At 36.0% G+C, this 20156-nt stretch overlaps 1 protein-coding gene across 1 annotated transcript; it reads left to right on the top strand.

The window, feature by feature from the left end:
• The first annotated feature begins 1528 nt into the window (after window positions 1-1528).
• On the top strand, window positions 1529-15420 carry LOC145234613 (uncharacterized). The gene is made up of 5 exons (XM_080099322.1): window positions 1529-1619; window positions 1677-1777; window positions 1834-1938; window positions 15029-15259; window positions 15406-15420. Exons 1-5 carry the CDS (start codon window positions 1532-1534, stop codon window positions 15418-15420), a joined length of 540 nt encoding a protein of 179 aa, XP_079955448.1. The 5' UTR covers window positions 1529-1531.
• The last annotated feature ends 4736 nt before the right edge of the window (window positions 15421-20156 follow it).

The following is a 20156-nucleotide window of genomic DNA, read 5'->3' as shown; positions in this document are numbered from 1 at the left end:
TACTTCTGCAATGTTGACAACAATTCGAATGACAAGAGGTGGAGTGTGACTATTGGAAGAAATTGTGAAGGCTTAGAACCCAACGGAGTTTGGAATGGTTTGCAATTAATCAGGAAAAAAATAAGAATAAAAGTCCAAAATGTTTTCGCGTTTTTTGATCACTAACTAAAACTGTAAGCTCTTGAAATATGGCAACAGGATTTATTATCTTTATTGTTTAAAGCTATAGATCTCGTTTAAACTTTCATCTAATTAATTTTTGGCTTATTATGTTAGCCAAACAAAACTCTCTTTTATGTTGAATTTTTCTTCAACCACGAATGATTGTTTGCAGGGTGGACATTACAATATTCCTTGTCTTCTGACACCAATACAAAAAAAAGTTCAAAAGAAATATTTAACTATGGAAGAAAACCAGAGCAGCCACGTTCAAGCAAGTTGCGAAGTGTCAACGTAACGTATGAAAGCTTCAACAATTATGATGGATCGTTCCTGGCACCAAGTGAGTGATTTGTCTGAAATACAGATAATTGTTTTACTTCTAAACAAGTGTTTGCAAATTGTTATTCAGACATCCGTGTCTTTATTGGAGCTCGTTACAACACGTCGTTGCATGGTTGGTTTTGGAGCCACGGATCTCCGGCAAACTTTACTGTTTCCAACGTTACAACTTGCCAGCAGGGAGCGTTGCATTATGGGATCGGATGGGAGCAGTCAAGCATGAACTGTAGTGGGGAACCGGCCTACTATGCTTGCCAAGTGAAACGTGAGTAATTACAAAACAAGTTGTTTCGTCGTATTTTCATTATTTAATGTTCAAAAACAAAACTAATTTTCCAAATTACACCGTGGACTTCACACACTTTGGAAGATTTCGATTATTATTTTTTTTGCTTTCATGTTTCTTGCTAAGTGGTTTTGCTTTGCCGTTGTTGCATATTTTTACAGCAGCATTGTTAGATTTTTTGCCTTTATTTGCACTTAATATCGTAACATTATTTTAGTCAAAGCTCTTGCGGAGAAATTTAAATGCACTGCTTCAACTGTGGTGGTCAGTTGGAATGGCCTTGATCAAATAATCTACAACAACAAACTTAGTACAGAGGTAATATTTTACAAAATCCTAATTTTGACTATTTTGATATTAAGTATTCAACAAATATTTTATTCAGGTTGCAATCTATGTTTTGGGAATAAACAAGACGATAATAGCACCGTATGCAGAAAAAAACACAACCATCCGAAACCTCTGCTTTGAAACGGAATATAACATCACTGTAAGTTAATTAAGTTTAAATCGATTGAAAATATACAGCAGTTTACTTAAACTTAATAAATAAATTGCTTCAAAGCATCGTTGGATTCGGTAGGCCACTAAATAATTATCCCATTTTCCAACGGAGGTAAAGGAAAATAACATGGTATAATAAAGGCTTGCTTCCACTAAATCTAATTGTTTATGTTAGATCTGTTTAAAAACAACACAGAACTTTAATAATCTAAACCCATTCGGTATTTACAGATCACTTCAATGCTTGCCGGATGCCTAACCGCTAACGTCTCAACTTCCATATTAATAACAACTTATGAAAATCCACCATCGAGTTGCTATCCACCAGGTAAGTGTTTATGTTTTTAATAGGCGGTTTGTAAAAAGTTAACAGTGAGTTTGTTAGTTAACACGACTGCGGAGACATTTCTGTGTGACGCTTCAACTGTGCTTGTCAGTTGGACTGGATTTGATCAATTTATCAAAGACAACGAACTAACGGCAAAAGTATGAAAGAAGTTTGTGTGATGCCAAACGGTTATTTGAAATCGATGTACATGCAGGTTGAAATTCAAGTGCACGGTTTAAATCAATCAATCTCTGTTCCATATTCAGCCCATTCGACATTGATAGAAGATCTTATTCACTCTACATGTTACGAAATTGAGGTAAAGAAGATTTGTCGACTGGGCGTAATAGAATACTATAAAACTCTCTGTTTTACCTTATTTTCTCTCTGTTTTACCAAAAAAAGTAAACTTTTCCATGACGTATCATATGATTTTAGGTCACAGTGATTGTCACTGGTTCAATCAACACAAACATCACATCCAATCAAACAGTAACAACTCCGAGTAATCCCCCTGCAAGCTGCTTTCCTACAACGAGTGCTGGTATGATTGCTGGTCTGGTGATCGGGCTGTTACTTCTGGTACTTGTCATTGTTGGGCTGGTGGTCATGTTGATACGTCGAAGACACAGGTTTTTTTATATTGCGATTTAAATTAGTGCTTTTTAACACTTTTTAGTCCCATGCACCTTTAATGCATTTCGTCAAATTTGCGGAATCGCCTTAAAAATAATCTTAATACTTTGAGGTTAAATAGATAAAAAAAGCATGCAGTTTTAAACAAAGTCCAAAACACGACTATATAAAATTGATTCAATAAAACGATTGACCGAGCTTGTTGCTTAAATCGATCGTTGCTTTGCTTGTCTCGCAATTCGGCAAAAAGTGTAGTTAGCCTGGATTTACTACGCCATTATCGATCGAAGGTGTAGCTAAGGTTAACTAGATTGAAGAGGTGAGCGTCACTGTTCGCAATAATAATGTTTTGAATTATTCGTCTTTGAAATGTTACAACAAGCTAGCCTTTGACTTCACACCACGACTCTAAGTGTTGCATTGAACGCTTGAGTTCCGCGGAACCTCGGTTGAATAGCACTAATTTGAATTGCCGTTTTATTCTATTTATTGAAGATGACAAACCTTTTCAGAAAAAAAATCTTCTAAAAATGTAGATGATTTTAAAAACTATTACAGTTGAACAAAACTTTCAAAAATCCTTGAAAACAGTTCAGCGATTCCTTGTTTTTTCAAACCAACTTTGTAACTTGCAGCAGTAAAATATACGGACCACACGCCGGCTTTTTCCAGCTAAATAATCAGACTATTGAGAAGAATAAAAATCAATAACTGCCGCACATCCTTTAAGGGCATTTGCACGTAATGTGAGAATCTGATAAATGTATTTGTATCTTAACTTGTAGTTAAGACTTACACTTTTTTATTTTCTATCATTTGATCGCAAAAGCTTAATTTCCCCTTCAAGATCATTTCTATGGGAAAGATAACAAATGTAGCTATTTTATTTCAAACCATTGTAGAGCTTCATAACCCGTTTTGGCAAAACAATAAAAAATAAAAATTACAAGTCAATAGTGGTAGCAAAAGCGGTCACCAATTATGTCATCAACCAATACAAGAGAATATTAAGGCGCAAACATTTTTTATTGTTTCCAGCAGACCAAAGCAGGAAAAACCATCTACGAAACGAGACACCAATGCTCAGCTTTCACATAAAAAACCGAATGGTGAGAAAAACTTACTGGCGAAAAACCTCGCCAGTAATTTTATTTAATTTTGTTTCAGCGCCCTCTGTTGGCGATGATGACATTGAACACACGTATGAACCATTTGAAACAGACAATGCTTACGAAGTGCCAACATAATTCACCTTGTTTGATGTCTGTCTCCAATAGCTTTATAATTTGCTTTGCAAATACATAATGAATGCAAATTTAATTGAACTAGATTGCGGTTTGTCTTGTCAGTTTAAGTGCTACGTGCACCAACTATAATCGAGTGTCGATGCTGTAATTTTTTGTCGGGACGAATATAGCAGTTTTATCAATCTGATCAAAATTGCAAAGATATAGCTAGGCACTATGAGTGGAAACGATAACGTAATACAATCACTTATGTATCTTTGAGGCTGATTTTTTAAACTAACCTACTAATAGATTTGCCCGTTGTTAGTGCAACAAATACGAAGCTAACATTAAACTTTTGAAATGCTGTAGAACAGTGTCACGTCAAATGTTACAGTTCACGACCCCAAACTATCCATATTCATATATTGAGTGACAAATTTTAGGAGTTGTATAAGCTATTGCTGCCAGGCATAGTATCAAGTTTTAAGAGCTCTTCTGGCAAATGTGATTTTATTCCGACGTTTCGACGTCCTATACAGGTCGTCTTCATCAGGGTAAATAACACTGAATGCGACTGGTACAGTGCACGATAAACAAAGGAAAAAAAATAGAACGCAAGCACGTCACAACGCAACGAAAACAGGAGTTGTGTCAAACACAAAATGTTGCTTGCGTCATTGATAAAATTACGCAAAAAATTCTTCTAGTCAAATGGTTCTCGACCAGGGCCGATAGCCCCTAAGTGGGTCACGAACTGTGATCCGGGCGAAACAGTAGAACCAGAACACCCACTAAAAGCCATTTTATTTTTAATGCGCACAATTAATGCGTGTTGCAAATAACTTTTTTTCCTAATTTAATCGACTATTTAGTATTTGTCTACATTGAAGATTTTCACGATTACGGAATATTGTTTACTCTATGTGACCTGTTTAAATCCGAAATTAGCACCGAATTCCAACACGAGTTTGCCATTTGCTTTTTGTAATGGACCACAGATCTTACAGGGTTACATGAAAGGGGCACGATGCCTAAAAGTTGCTTTTAGGGGGCCACCGTCAACGAAAGGTTGAGAATCACTGTTCTAGATATTAACGTCTTCATTGGAGTTCGTTACAACAAGTCGTTGCGTGGTTGGTATTGGAGCGACGAATCTTCGGCAAACTTTCCCGTTTCCAACGTTACAACTTGCCAGCAGGGAGCGTTGCATTATGGGATCGGATGGGAGCAGTCAAGCATGAAGTGCAGTGGGGAACTAGCTTACTACGCTTGTCAAGTGAAGCGTGAGTAATTTAAAAACAAATTATGTTTAGTTAAAGGTAATCATAAAACAATCATTGGATTTTCTGAGATTTGTTTGTGATACAGTGTCTTTACGCTAATGATGCTGGATATGTTTTTCGTTTCCACTCGGGCATTTAACCACATGACCCACTTTTAGTTGAAGCTACTGTGGAGAAAACTATATGCAACGCTTCAACTGTGGTGGTCAGTTGGACTGCACTTGATCAGATCATCGAAGTCCATAATCTACTAGCGGAGGTAACATTTTATTATACCATAATGGCTGTTTTATTCGGTGAGACTAAAGAAAGTATGAATCATGATGCTCGACAAATACGACGTGAAGAAAATGCTAGAATGAGGCACAATCGCTGCTCTGTAAAGTAGAAGTCCCTGTGGTGAATGTTTATTGCGACGGGTCCACGTGTTTCATGGTTTATGAGTTTAAGGCCTTTAACTGGGCGGCGAATGTCATGTTGCGCTGGCTTCAAGAAGTGTTGCTTGCCCAATCTGATTTACGTCTGAAAGGACTAATGTACGTAGGGGTTAAGTGAGGCCTGTACATGTCTCTTATGAACCAATACTTAGTCTGTGGTTAGTAGCGCTATGGGTACGCTGCGTAGCATCAAGTAAATGTTATGAAGTTGAATGGGTCCCTGTAGAAGAGGTTTGGTAAAATAAAGTCGTTGGTACAATAAATTAAAATGATTTGCCAATCGTTGGTCTATAAGGCCACTACATCGCAATAGATCATAAGTCTTGGATTTACGGTTTTGTGCAATTGTCTTTATTTAGGTCGAGATTCATGTTTTGGAGCTGAACCGACGAATTGTGGCATCATATGCAGATCTATCGACAACCATTGGAAACCTCTGTTTTTCAACACAATATAATTTTGAAGTAAAGTGTGTTTGAAAATCATTGAACATTATTTATTTAAAATTTTTGTTGAGTTCGAGTGGCCAGGTCAATCAAAATCAGGATGTTGGGCTACATCCAAGTTTTCTAATTTACTTAACAAAACAACCCATACGATAACAATGTCTAAACGCTTTAATCGAACATAGCATTACAAGTAAACCTCAATAAACTAGTTCCAAAGTCATACTATTCCGTCACTTAATATTTTCTAACAGATCACTACAATGCTTCGTGGATGCCTAAATGCAAACGTCTCAACATCGGATATCCCCCATCAAGTTGTTATCCTCCACGTAAGCGAACCAGCCACGTGTGGTATTTGAATTTTAAATCTTAACGATGTTTAAACGAACACGAATAACGATGTTTGTAGTAAACGTGACTGCAGAGACATTTCCATGCAACGCTTCAACTGTGCTTGTCAGTTGGACTGGACTTGATCAATTTATCAACAATAATATACTTACAGCGCAGGTTTAAGGCATGTTTGTGTGTTGCTAAACAGATATTCAAAACCAATATACTTGCAGGTTAAAATTAAAGTAGATGGCTTGAATCAAACAATATCTGTTTCGTATTTTATCTGTTCCGCAACAATAGAAGATCTCACTTACTCTACTTCCTATGCCGTTGAGGTAAAATAATAATGGCTTTCTTGGTGTCAATTGGACAAGCACTGGTTTTCCAAAAACTAATTAAGTTTATTATTATGTCCGCAACATAACATTCAAGTAACCAAGACCTATGTTTTTGATTCAAGGTCACAGTGGTTGTCACTGGTTCAACCAACACAAATATAACATCCAATCTGACAGTAACAACCCCTGGTGATACCCCTTCAAGCTGTTACCCTGAAGGTAAACATTAATACTTTTTTCCTTTATTTAGCAATAACCCAAGAAGCAGGCAAAATGTTTCCTCAATTAAGCACACGAAAAAAAACTGGTTTATCATTTTTACATTGCAGTAATTACGACTGCAGTGACATTTCCATGCAACGCTTCAACTGTGCTTGTCAGTTGGACTGGACTTGATCAATTCATCAACAATAACGATCTGTTAGCGCAGGTATAAATCTTCGTTGTTGTTTTTCGAGTCTTTAACCTTTAATGAACGAACCTAAATGTGCATTACTACGCTAAAAAAACTAAATTCATATGAATTGATATCATTGCATCCAAATACATACAGGCTGTGATTCAATTCCAAGGTTTGAATCAAACAATCTCTGTCCCGTATTTCGATAAATCAACTATAATAGAAGATCTTCTTCACTCTACTTTGTATGAAATATTGGTAAGGATTTTTCTTCTATTGTTGGCCAAGTAAAAACAGACAGAAATTCTTGTAAAAATCGTTTTGTTACTCCCTCAAACCAACCATATTTTATATTTCAGGTCACAGTGATTGTCACTGGTTCAATCAATACAAACATCACATCCAATCTGACTGTAACAACTCCGGATAAGCATTCTCCAAGTTGTTTTCCTGACGATAACACAGCAAATCTCGCAACGAGTGTTGGAATGATTGCTGGTCTGGTGATCGGGCTGTTGTTTCTGGTATTCGTCATTGTTGGGCTGGTGGTCATGTTTATTCGTCGTAGACACAGGTACAAATCTTTAAACTTTAATGTAGGAAATTGCAATATTATCATATTTTGCATTGTGTTTGTGAATGATCTATAATATAGATTTTTTCTATAGATTTAATATAAACACATTTCTTATTTTGTCAGCAGAGAAACATTAGGATCTTCATTTGTAACTTGTTTTACAGGAAAAATCAAAGCAGCCAACCAGCAACAGTAACGGCAAGACAACAGTTTTCACGTAAAGAGCAAGGTAAGAAAGTCGTTTCAAACAACAAATCATATGTACAAATTGATTTTATCTTTTTTGCAGCGCCCTCCACCGACAAAAACGCGGACGAATACGAATACGACACAGTTATCAATTTCGATGGGACCAACTCAAACCCTACATACGAAACAATAACGTGATTAAATTATTTTTTAACTTGTTCTGGTGCTCACATCATTGATAAGTGGTACACGCCCTCGCTAATTGTTTGTAGAAAATTTGTTACGGGATAGGCAATGTTACAATTAAACAAAAAAACAATATTTTACAAAAAAAAATATTTTGATTTTTTTTTTAAATTTAAAATCTTGTGCAGAAACCATATAAACTCATATCTCTTGTTTACAGGAGCGAAACATTGTTATGAACATTTGTAACTTTCTTTACAGGAAAAATCAAAGCAGTCAACTTGTAACGGTAATGACACAAAAGCAGATTCCACGTAAAACAACAAAAGGTAAAAAATATCTCTAATGATATATCTTTAAATGGGTCAGACATTCCGGACCACCGGCCCAAAATCCCTGATAATAAAAGTGCACAAATTCATTTCACGTTTTTGTAGTGCCCCTTACTGACAAAAATACAGAAGAAGACGAATACGAAACAGTTATCAATTTCGATGGGACCAACTCAAACAGTACATACGAAATAATAAAGTGATTAAATCGTTGTTTAAATTGCTTCGGTACCAATGTCATTTATTTACTTTTTCTTGAAATTAATTGTTTCAAATTTTAAAAACTTTCTAGCATTTGAATCGCAATTATAATTTCGAAAATAAATATTACAGACGAAATTTGTTACAAGTCATAATTCTTACTATATATTTAAGAAAATATTGGTTTCAGGAAACTTTCAAAGTGAACAAAAAAAATCAATACCTCTGAGGAAATGTCTTGAAAAACAAAACTAAGACCTTGTATATAAGATACACATCATTTAACATTATGCAGTTCAGTTAGAAACTGCCTGCTAAGACCATGTCAACATTGCTCGGAAAGTTATGGCATTTTATATTATTGGCTACATATAGTTTATAGCCACAATATGCGCTGGTGTGAATAGAAACATTATATTCATTTCGTAGTTCAAAATAACGCTTATTTTGGTGATAATTAGTTCACTAAATAGGTTTTGATTTACGATTTATTCCGATTGGTCGCTGCCCGCAACGGCGCAAAACCAAAAACAAACAGAATCTCAGGATCACACTCAAGGTGGAAAATTAGGTTTCTACTTTACACAAAGGACGTAAGCTGGAGTCTGCGAATAAAAAAGCACCAAGCCAATGGACAGCCTAATAAGAAGTAGGTGGTCTTGGCTAGTGTAGCCTTTTAACGGTACTCCAGTATGTTGGAAGGAACAGTCAGAAAATCCATCTCTCACCAATTTTGTTCTATGTCACAACTTAGCACAAATCAAATTCTTTCACAATGGCCAAGCAACTGCTTGGGAAGTAATGTCGACTTAGTGTCATTATGTCAATATAAGAGAGTAAAACCAATCAATGATAAGTAAGACAGACAGTGCACACATTTTCCACCCACAAGGTCTCAGTGCAACTGGCAACAAGATCCTTACGCTATAGTGCAAACATCCAAAGACACTCGAGTTTGTAGGCCAAAAGTGATTAGAAAACTACACTAACCAATGCAGTCTGATTCATCAGCTACTCTGATAAAATCCTAAATGTAGGTCGAAACAGGAATTGGTACATTTGTGATAATTCTACTTGAACAAATAAAGTAACCGAACGTGTGTTTTTCGTGAACGTCACACTCGAAGACGTCCATTATCTACAAATGGAAATATTTTATTGATAATAATTTGTGGTTTTACGATTGCTTTGCCCGTGCTATAGCACCTACAGGGATATAGGGAAGACGGCTAAAATAAGCTAAACTTTACAAACATAATTAAGCAGTCTGCAAAAGTTCAACCGAAATCAGTAAATAATTCTGTATTAATTTACAACAGAGCAACAAAGGGTTTGTACAAGACAAACAAACTTAAGTTTAAGCACTAATAAACAGTCAATAAACAGACAGACGTTAATGGCAGAAACGTAAACCCACTTGCGTTTGTTTGAGTGAAGCAGTTCAATGTTCAATGTCACAACAAATGTAAAATTGCCGTTAAGCGAAAGTTGTTTTTTTCACATCAGCATATAACATATCAATTGACATCACAAAAAATCCAACGTAGCAAATTACACTCAAACCAGGAGTGTAGTTTCTGCTATACAGTAAATGTCACAAGCCGAAGTTTGCAAACTTGTGAAGAAAAATGTGTTTAAATAAATGTTGTAATAGATCCTATTGGTTCCACTTGTTTACAAGTAGACGTTCAAATGTTTGATTCGTATTTTGAAAACGATAAAATAATCATTGTTTTACGTTGAATCGGTTTGTATGATTGTGTCTGTTCTAATCCATGCTAACTAATATGTGTGATTCGAACAGTTCCCACAAAGGAAAGTATTTTGCAAAAGGGAAGTAAAATTCGTCGTGTGCAGACTTGCTTATACGGTTGTTTATCTGATTTTAATGAATAACGCAATACACGTTGGCCAAAACACATTATACGAGCTAGGTCGTAAAGTGGAACAAACCAGTTATTTTTAGCTTCAGTAAAGATTTATCACTCGCCATCATAATGTTCGCGGTAGGTCACACGCGATTAAACAAGTCAGCAAACAGACAACGTCAATGCGAACATTAAAAAATGCCAAATCACTTTCGTTTCTGGAGGTGCAACGGTACGTGGAGCTAAAAAATCAAGTTTGTCATTCGTTTGGATTTTTGTTTAGCCAGAGAGGTTTCGCAATAACGAGCGTCTTGATGGTAGTGTACCATTAAAACTATTCGGTTAATTTGCACCAGATATTTCTTAAGTCAAAATAACTGACGTTTTATTTTGACGCGAAGCAGTTTAATGCCAATGGGCTGAAGTTAATAGTAATTTTCAGTTTAGTTCGAGTTGCCACATGGACGGTGGTATGTGCCACAGGTGCAACTGTCTCTTGTGTTCTGTGTTACTAAAGTAAACTAGTTGAACTAGTAAATGGTGCCATTTATTTCCATTAGACGTTTGTTGCATGAATAAAAAAGCATTGGAAGCACAAAACTTTTTTAACATGATGAACAGGACTGTGGCGTTTTTCGTGATGCTGCTTGCGCAATGGTCATCAGCTGCAAGTAAGATGTAGAATACTGTAAACAATCACAGCAATGCTATGACATTCATTCATTTCTTTGTCAGATTGTAACAAAACCATGCAAGCAGTGGAGGACAGTATGCTGATATTATCTGACGATCTTGTGGATGCAAACACTGCACAGGGGAAATGTTCTTTGCTGGGTGGAAATCTTGCAATGACTGATGACCCACAGATCAACATAACTCTCACTCAACTTATGACAGACAAATACACCACAGGTTTAAGTTGATGATAGTTTATTACCCCAACTTGTATTCCATAAATCTAACAATAAACTTATTTTGACACAAAAAAGGATTTAAATCATTATTGGAAAAACGACTTTACTCATGGCTGCATATTTTATTTTTGAAATATTTGTACAAAAAATAAATAACAAACATCGTTTCAGATTTGCAGAGAATTTATATTTTTTACAACACGTTCCAATATGAACGATACAAATACTCAAATAGTTCGACTGAAGACGGTTGGAATAGTGCGGAATTACTCGGACATCTGTGGTATTTTGACTTGTATAAGAGGTAATAGATTTTCACATTAACACACCTGTAACCATAAAAAGATGCAATTTGTTAAATAGCAATCCTAAAAACACCATGCAAGAAATTTACTTCTGCAATTATCGAAATGGTCCTAATGATGAGAGGTGGATTGTAACTATTGGAGAAGATTGTGAGATATACTGTAAGTAATAAGGCATTCGCTTTCAAAAAATTAGCTTTACATGCACAAAACACTCTGCTTTCTGTTTATTATTGATATCAGCTATATAGAAAAAAGGTTAGCAAGTGAGGTCATTAAGACAAAAGGTTGAGGTTGCCGACTCCTTCTGTAGAACTTTCTTGGTTTTAACAAGTCATTTTGCACGCTTTATTGATTTTATTGAATCTGAACTGAACAATATCCACACTAGTAGAAATAGGTTTGAGAATTCAACGTGGAGTAAATCGGATTATACCATAGGATAACAATATTGAATAAATGCTCGGAGCTAAACACTCGCTAATATATCACACCACTAACGTTACGTTTTCAACTACCCTTACTAACGCACAATAAAAAAGACTATTATGTCCACGTAGCGGAATGTAACTGGGCAACCGCAAAAAAGGAACCTTGTAGCTAAGGACCGTAAAAAGCGTTAGAACTATTACATGAATATAAGTGACCAGAGGGCTAATAAGCACTTGTGTGGTTACCAAAAATATAACAAAAGCAGGAGGACAAAGAGCGTTGTGATGTGGACATTGTGTCAAGCATCGAATAAAAATTCGGCAGTCGAAAATTCCATGAAACCAACCGGTTTTTAAACATTTAATTTTCACGAGTTTGCTATCTATATCACACCAACGTACACGTTTTTTTTTTTTTCACATATATTCCTTTTTAGTCAAAACAAAACCTTGCATAAGGCTATCTAATTATTTGCAGCGTGGATATTTCAGTATTCCTTGTTTTCCGATGTTAACATTAACAAGCGCCAAAAGGATATATTCAATTATGATCGGACTAACCCACAGGCCAGCAAGTTGTGGAGTGTTAATGAAACGTACGAAACCTTTACAAGTTATAAAGGATCGTTCCTGGCACCAGGTGAGCGTTTGGTTTGAAAAATTTTCAACCATAAAAATCTGTCGCTGGTGTCATAAAAATTCATCGCAAACATGGTTTCAGACATTAATGTCCTAATTGGAGCTCGTTACAACACGTCGTTTCAATGTTGGTATTGGAGCGACGGATCTCCAGCAAACTTTCCCGTTTTAAACGTTACAACTTGCCAACAGGGAGCATTGCATTATGGGATCGGCTGGGAGCAGTCAAGCATGAACTGCAGTGGGGAACCGGCTTACTATGCTTGTCAATTAAAATGTAGGTATTTAATTGATTCGAAATACAGACTAAATTTCAAACAATCTGTTTAATTTGATTTGATTTATTTGAAACATAGCGTCTCTGATGTTGTGATGTTCCCTGCTAATTTGATAGCCTAAATTATTACTTCCGAAATGAACATTTAACCAGATGATTTACTTTTAGTCAAAGTTACTGTGGAGAAATATATATGCAATGCTTCAACTGTGGTAGTCAGTTGGACTGGACTTGATCAGGTCATCGAAGACAACAATTTACAAGCAGAGGTAGCAGATTATATACCACAATGGCGAGATTTCGGTGTTTATAGGCAAAATTAAAAAAAAAAACCTTTACGCGCGACACGATCAAAGAGATAATGCGAGAAAATGGCACAATCGCGGGTATGTAGATTCGCTACAGAGCTCTACCCAGCGGATCTGTCGAGACGTTTTGTTTTCCCAACTAAATTACGTAAGTTTTGTCCACAACTATGATAGGACCTGTGTTTGGAGGGGTCAAGCGAGGCTAAAGCATGTTCCTGCGAATAAACAAATGCTCTATTTTAATGGACTCAGAGCTGCATGTTAATTTATTTTTAAGTATCGCTTCAATACTGAAACAAATCTTCGGGAATGTAGATATTACATCAGCTATGAGGAAGAGGTCGGCACAATCCAGAGGCCTTCGACAATCACTGTTCTGTAGAGTTGCAAAACCGCAATCGTTTTTCTACTATCCCCGATTTGAATTTTTGTAATTGTTGTATTTAGGTTGAGATTCATGTTTTGGAGCTCAACCGAAGAATTATGGCACCGTATGCAGATCTATGGACAACCATTGGAAACCTAAGTTTTGCAACACAATATAATTTTGAGGTGAAGTGTGTTTGAATGTATTTGAACATAATTTATTGAAATTTAATTGTTGAGTATGAATGGCCAGCTCAATAACAAAAAAAATCAGAGCCAGAATTTTTGTATAAAACATGATTACGCTTCGACAAGTGCTATTGTACTATTATATTTGCACAGAATGTTCTAACCTGTAAATAGTATACTTAAATATAAATCAAGTTATTGGACTACAACCTAATTTTCTAATTTACCCAGAAAATAACGGATACGAAAACAGTTTCAAAATACTTTAATCCAAAAATAGCTTAACCAGAAAACATATTAAAAGATCATTACAATGCTCACTGGATGCATAAACGCTAACGTCTCAACTTCCACATCAGTAACAACGTATGGAAATCCCCCATCGAGTTGCTATCCTCCATGTAAGCAAACAAGTCACCGGTGAAATTGAAATTTTAAATTATAACAACACCTCTTTGTAGTAAACTCGACTGCAGAGACATTTCCATGCAACGCTACAACTGTACTTGTCAGCTGGACTGGACTTGATCAATTCATTAACAACAACGATTTACCAGCACAGGTTTAAATCGAATTTGTGTTTGTTCAACCGAAACTTAATTAAAACGAAACTGAAACAGGTTGTGATTCAAATCGAGGGTTTAAGTGAGACAATATCTGTTCCATATTCTGACAATTCGACTTTGATAGAAGATCTAGTTTATTCAACATTCTATGAAATTCAGGTGAAAACATTTTTTCTTAATTCAGTCAATTAAACAAGTATAGTTGCAGGACACCTTCTGTTTACTATAAACTTTAAGTTTAAACTTTTTTTTCGCAATGCATTTACGTAATTTGAGCATTTTAGGTCACAGTGATTGTCACTGGTTCAATCAACACAAACATCACATCTAATCTGACAGTAACAACTCCGGGCAATCCCCCTCAAAGCTGTTACCCTAAAGGTAAAATATATCGCAGAAAACAAATGTAATTTGGTTTCGTGTTGCACTGAAGTTTTGGAAAATAAACATAGTTTAAAAAAACACACCTGTGTTTCGCAACCATAATTCCGAAGAAGCGAGAAAACTATGTCAGCAAACACAAACTTCATAAACCAGAAACAGCGTTTTTTTCTTATTTGTATTTTAGTAAACACGACTGCAGAGACATTTCCATGCAACGCTTCAACTGTGCTTATCAGTTGGACTGGACTTGATCACTTCATTATCAACAACGATGTCATGGCACAGGTTCACAAAAAGTTTGTGTGTTGCTAAACAGTTATTTGATGTCACTATACTTGCAGGTTGAAATTCAAGTGGACGGTTTGAATCAAACAGTCTCTGCTCCGTATTTCGACTACTCCACAACAATAGAAGATCTCGCTCACTCTACTTCGTATCTCGTTGAGGTAAAAGACTAATGCGCTTCTTGGTGTCAATTGAACAAGCATTGGCTTACCAGAAAAAATAACGTAAAAAGCTTGTCCGCAACATAACATTCACGCAACCAATACGTATGTTTGTGATGGTAGGTCACAGTGATTGTCACTGGTTCAATCAACACAAACATCAAATCCAATCTGACAGTAACAACTCCTGGTGATCCCCCTCCAAGCTGCTTTCCTGGAGATAACACGGCCACTCCTGCAACGAATGTTGCATTGATTGTTGGTCTGGTGACCGGGCTGTTACTTTTGGTACTTGTAATTGTTGTGCTGGTAGTCATCTTTATACGTCGTATACGCAGGTACGAATTTTACACCGTAAATGTTAATAATTCAGTATTTTTTTGAATGCATTACGTCTGATCTTGGGGAAGAAAAATGTGAAAAAACACAATTATGTGTTTTCAGCGAAAAATAGTGAAGAAATAACTTATTATTGTTTTTTTGTTTGTTTGTTTTTTCAGAACAAATCAGAATAGACAACCTGAAAAGCAAACGACACAAGCCCCGTTTCCACACAAAAGAGTAGATGGTAAGAAAATCGAAACGTAGAATAAATTTCCAGTTTAAATCACTTTATTCTTTTGTTGTAGAGCCCTTTACCAACGGAAACCTGTTCGAATACGAAAGGGGTGATCACGAATACGAAACCGTTATCAACCTGGAACAGACGAATCAAAACCCTACATACGAAACAATAACGTAATTTTGTCAAATCTGACCATTGTCATTTGGCTTTATGTGTTCCATGTCTTGTTTAGTTTAGTTTCCGTTGTTTTTACCAAATGAAATGTTCTCAATACCATCATATAAATTCGTTTAATTAAGCTACTAGCTACGATCCTGTCTGGAGTGACTAGTTATTGCATTTTATGTGACGTGATGAATTTATTAGCAGTTGAAGCAGTTGTTGTTGCACAAGATAAAAGTTTTTATCGGTAGTTTGAGGCAAACAAAAACCTTTTGGTTTTGCATTTTTTTTAATTCGTCGCAGCGGTGTAAAACCTAAAACAAAATACAGTGAAGATTAAAACCGGAAAATTGAGTTTCTTTATCCACAAATACGTCTGGTAGGGGTTTGCTATTATAAAAGAACAAAAAAAGAACCTCAGCCGTCTGGTGACAAGACATAGGCTGCATTTACTACAATGAGAATCTGACGGCACATCGAGCATGAAAAGCTGAAAAGCCATGCCGTTAGAAGACTACACGAACCAAAACGATCTATGACTTGTTATAAGTTGCACTGATAGAAACCCGTTAGTGGAAACAGCAGTTTGCAAGTTTGTGATTTATCTATTTGAACAAACAGACCAACAGAACAAGTTTTTTCGTAAACGTGACACTCGTAGTCCCCTAATATATAACAAGTATTGATAATTTGTGACAAGTTTTACTATTGTATTGCACTTGCCAGTGAAAACGGCCGAAGATGAGCTAGAAGTTAGCACAAGTTCAACCGAAATCAGTAAAAAAATCTGCAATAATTTACTACTAAGCAACAAGACGTTTGTACAAGACAAACAAACTTAAGTTTAGGCACCAATAAACAGTCAATAAACAGACAACGGTGGCAGAATCGTAAAACCACTTGCGTTACTTTAGGTGAAGCAGTACGGTGTTTAAAGCCACAACAAATTTAAAAATGCTGTAACGCGAAAGTTTTTTTTCTCAACAGCGTAACATATAAATTAACATCATAAAAAAATCGATTGTGCAAGACTTAGTAGTGTACGATTTACTAACATAATAAATGGCAGTAAAACCCGGATTGACAAGTGTAGTTTCTATTGAACAGCAAATATCACAAGCCGGAGTTTGTACATTTGTGAAGAAAAGTGTGTTTGATTCGTATATTGTAAATAATAAAATAACACTGTTGTACGCTGAATCGTTTTCATATGATTGTTTCTGTTTGATCCATGCTACCTAATACGTGATGTTGGTAGACTTTCAACAAGAAAAGTATTTTGAAAAAAGAAAGTAAAATCTGTCGTGTGCAGACTTGCTTATACGACTTTAGCCCGAACACACATTACACGTTGAACTTTAGGTCGTAAAATGAAACGAAGACGTTGTTTTCATCCTCAGCAAAGATTTACGCCTCGCTAACACAATGCTTGCGGTAGATCACACGTAATTGAACGAGTCGGTAAATAGTCAACGTCGATGCGAACATCGGAAAATGCCAAACCACTTTCGTTTATGTAGGTGCAACGGTTCCGTGAACAGCTTTGAAATCGAGGATTTCACCTTCATTTGGATTTTGTTGCCAGATGAGTTTCGCACATAACGACCGTCACGATGGTGAAAGATTATTGATACTAGTCAGTTAATTTGCATCAGATATTTCCAAAATCGAAAAAGACAAAATGACTGAGATTTTATTTCGATACGAAGCAATTAAATGTCAATGGGCTGATTTGAAGTTAATAGTTATTTTCAGTTTAGTTTGAGTTTCTTCATGAGATAAAAGGTGATATGCGAAGGTGATCTACTTCAAGTGTTCTGTTTTAAATTGTGCCATTTCTTTCAGTAAGACTTTTATGCAGGAATAAAAAGTAAATTGATAGCAGAGATCTGTTTGAATATGATAAACAGAACTGCGGCGTTCTTTATGATGCTGCTTGCACAATTGTCATTACCTCAAACAACAAGTAAGGCGCATTATGTTGTAACAAAAATACAAAAATGAGACAATACAATTCTTAACTTTTTTGTCAGCTTGCAACATGACCATGCAAGCAGTGAAGGACAGTGTGCTGATATTATCTGACGATCTTGTGAATGCAAACACTGCACAGGAGAAATGTTCTTTTCTGGGTGGAAATCTTGCAATGACTGATGACCCACAAATCAACACAACTCTCATTCAACTCATGACAGACAAATACACGACAGGTTTGTGTAGATGCAATTTAACAACATCAGGCAGTTTACTATTTTAAGAATCGACCGTGTTGTACCTCATCAAAATGATATTAACATGAACATAGTTGTAAAATACTGTTGCCGATCTTTACTCGTTGGTGCTATTTGGTCTAATATTTCATTCATGAAAAACTGCCATGATTAAAATTAAGCATTGTAATTGTTTCAGGTTTGCAGCGGGTTTATATTTTTTACAACCCCACCGAACGATACAAATACTCGTACAATTCCGCTGAAGAAGGTTGGAACAGTACAAAGTCTCTCGGACATTTGTGGTATTTCGACTTGTATATGAAGTACCAGCTTTTGACATAAACAAATCTGTAACCATAAAAACATGCAATTTGTTGAACAGCGATCCTGAAAACATTATGCAACATGTTAGTTTCTGCAATTATGAGAATGGCGGTGACACGGAGAGATGGAAAGTAACTATTGGAGATTGTAGGATGGGAGAAGGTATGAGTTTAACCTCGCTTGTATTATATAACGACAAAAACATTGTGCTGACTCCAAAATCTTCTATTTCCTAAAATTTACTCAAAATTTTGCTTACCGCAGCGCTGTTCAGTTTTAAATTTAAGCAACAAAAACATTCCTCTTAATATAAAAAAATAATAATTTCGGGCTAAATATTTGTTTGTAGGGTGGATATTTCAGTTTTCCTTATTTTCCGAAGTTTACAACAACAAAAGCAAAAAAGAAATATTTAACTATTATAGAGAAACACACCCACGTTCAAGCAAGTTGAGAAGTATCAATGAGACGTATCAAAGTTTTACCAGATATGACGGATCGTTCCTGGCACCAGGTGAGCGTTTGTCGCTCATATCATGAATAATTATTATTAATGATAAAACTTGTCTTAACTTTAGTTCCGGATATTAACGTTTTCATCGGAATTCGTTACAACACGTCGTTGCATGGTTGGTATTGGAACGACGGATCCCCGGCAAACTTTCCCGTTTCCAACCTTACAACTTGCCAGCAGGGAACGTTGCATTATGGGATCGGATGGGAACAGTCAAGCATGAACTGCAGTGGGAAACCGGCTTACTTCGCTTGTCAATGTGATTTATTACAAAACAATTTATAGCATCAAACAATCATTGTACATTTCGATTTTGCTTGTGATAAAGTGTCTTTGTGCTAATAATGTGGAATAATTTTATTTTGTTTCCAAATGGACATTTAACTACATGGCCCACTTTTAGTCAAAGCGACTGTGGAGAAAACTATGTGCAATACTTCAACTGTGGTGATCAATTGGACTGGACTCGATCAGATCATCGAAGACAATAGTCTTCTAGCAGAGGTAACATTTAATCATGACACTAAGGCTATTTTATTTAATCATGACACTAAGGCTACAAAGAAAGGTATAAATCCCAACGTTCGACAAACACGATACAAACAGACCGCCAGAAAATAGGCGCCATCGCGTGTTTGTAGAGTCAATACAAAATCCCCACGGCAGACGTATATTGCAACAATTTTCTGAATTTTTTGTATTTTGATATGCATTAACTAAGTTTTGTCACCAAGATATAAAGCTCTGAAAGCACCTGTGTGAGGAGGGTTAACGCAATCGAATTTTAAAATGTCTTGGATTTGCAGTTTTTATCAAATGTTGTGTTTAGGTTGAGATTAATGTTGCGGAACTGAATCGAAGAATCGTGGCACCATATGCAGATCTATCAACAACCATTGTTAAGCTAAGATTTGCAACAGAATATAATTTTGAGGTGAAGTGTGTTTAAAAGAATATTAAAACTTTTTTTTAGTTTGAATGACAAATTGAATCAGGTTGTTGGGCAACAACCTACTTTTTACTTTACCATAGAACATTGCTGATACAAATACAGTTTTGAAATAATAATTAAAAAAACTTAAGTAACAAACCCAAACAAACTAGATTGGGTGTCAATCGATTTCCTCACTTAATATTTGCTAACAGATCACAACAATGCTCACTGGATGCATGAATGCCAACGTCTCAACATCCAAAACAGTGACAACTTACGGAAACACCCCATCATATTGCTATCCTCCAGGTAAGGAAACGTCCTACGTGCGGAATACGAATTTCCAACCTTAATAACGATTATCGTAGTAAACGTGACTGCTGAGACATTTCCATGCAACGCATCAACTGTGCTTGTCAGTTGGACTGGACTTGATCAATTCATCAACGAAAACGATCTTAAGGCGCAGGTTGGGGAGTTTGTGTCTGTTAACCCGTTAGATAATTTGAAATTACATACAGGTTGAAATTGAAGTCGAG

This window comes from Phallusia mammillata, chromosome 1 (assembly GCF_965637545.1).
Source record: "Phallusia mammillata chromosome 1, kaPhaMamm4.hap1.1, whole genome shotgun sequence".
NCBI lineage: Eukaryota > Metazoa > Chordata > Ascidiacea > Phlebobranchia > Ascidiidae > Phallusia > Phallusia mammillata.
Note: the sequence above shows the minus strand (reverse complement) of the source record. Positions and strands in the feature narration are given on the sequence as shown.

What these genes read in the sequence shown, in the direction of transcription:
- LOC145234613 (XM_080099322.1), top strand. Translation starts at nt 1,532, where the DNA reads ATGCTTGCCGGATGCCTAACCGCTAACGTCTCAACTTCCATATTAATA. An exon ending in ACAACGAACTAACGGCAAAA is followed by an intron (nt 1,778 to 1,833) that starts GTATGAAAGAAG and finishes ATGTACATGCAG; the next exon opens with GTTGAAATTCAAGTGCACGG. An exon ending in CTACATGTTACGAAATTGAG is followed by an intron (nt 1,939 to 15,028) that starts GTAAAGAAGATT and finishes TTGTGATGGTAG; the next exon opens with GTCACAGTGATTGTCACTGG.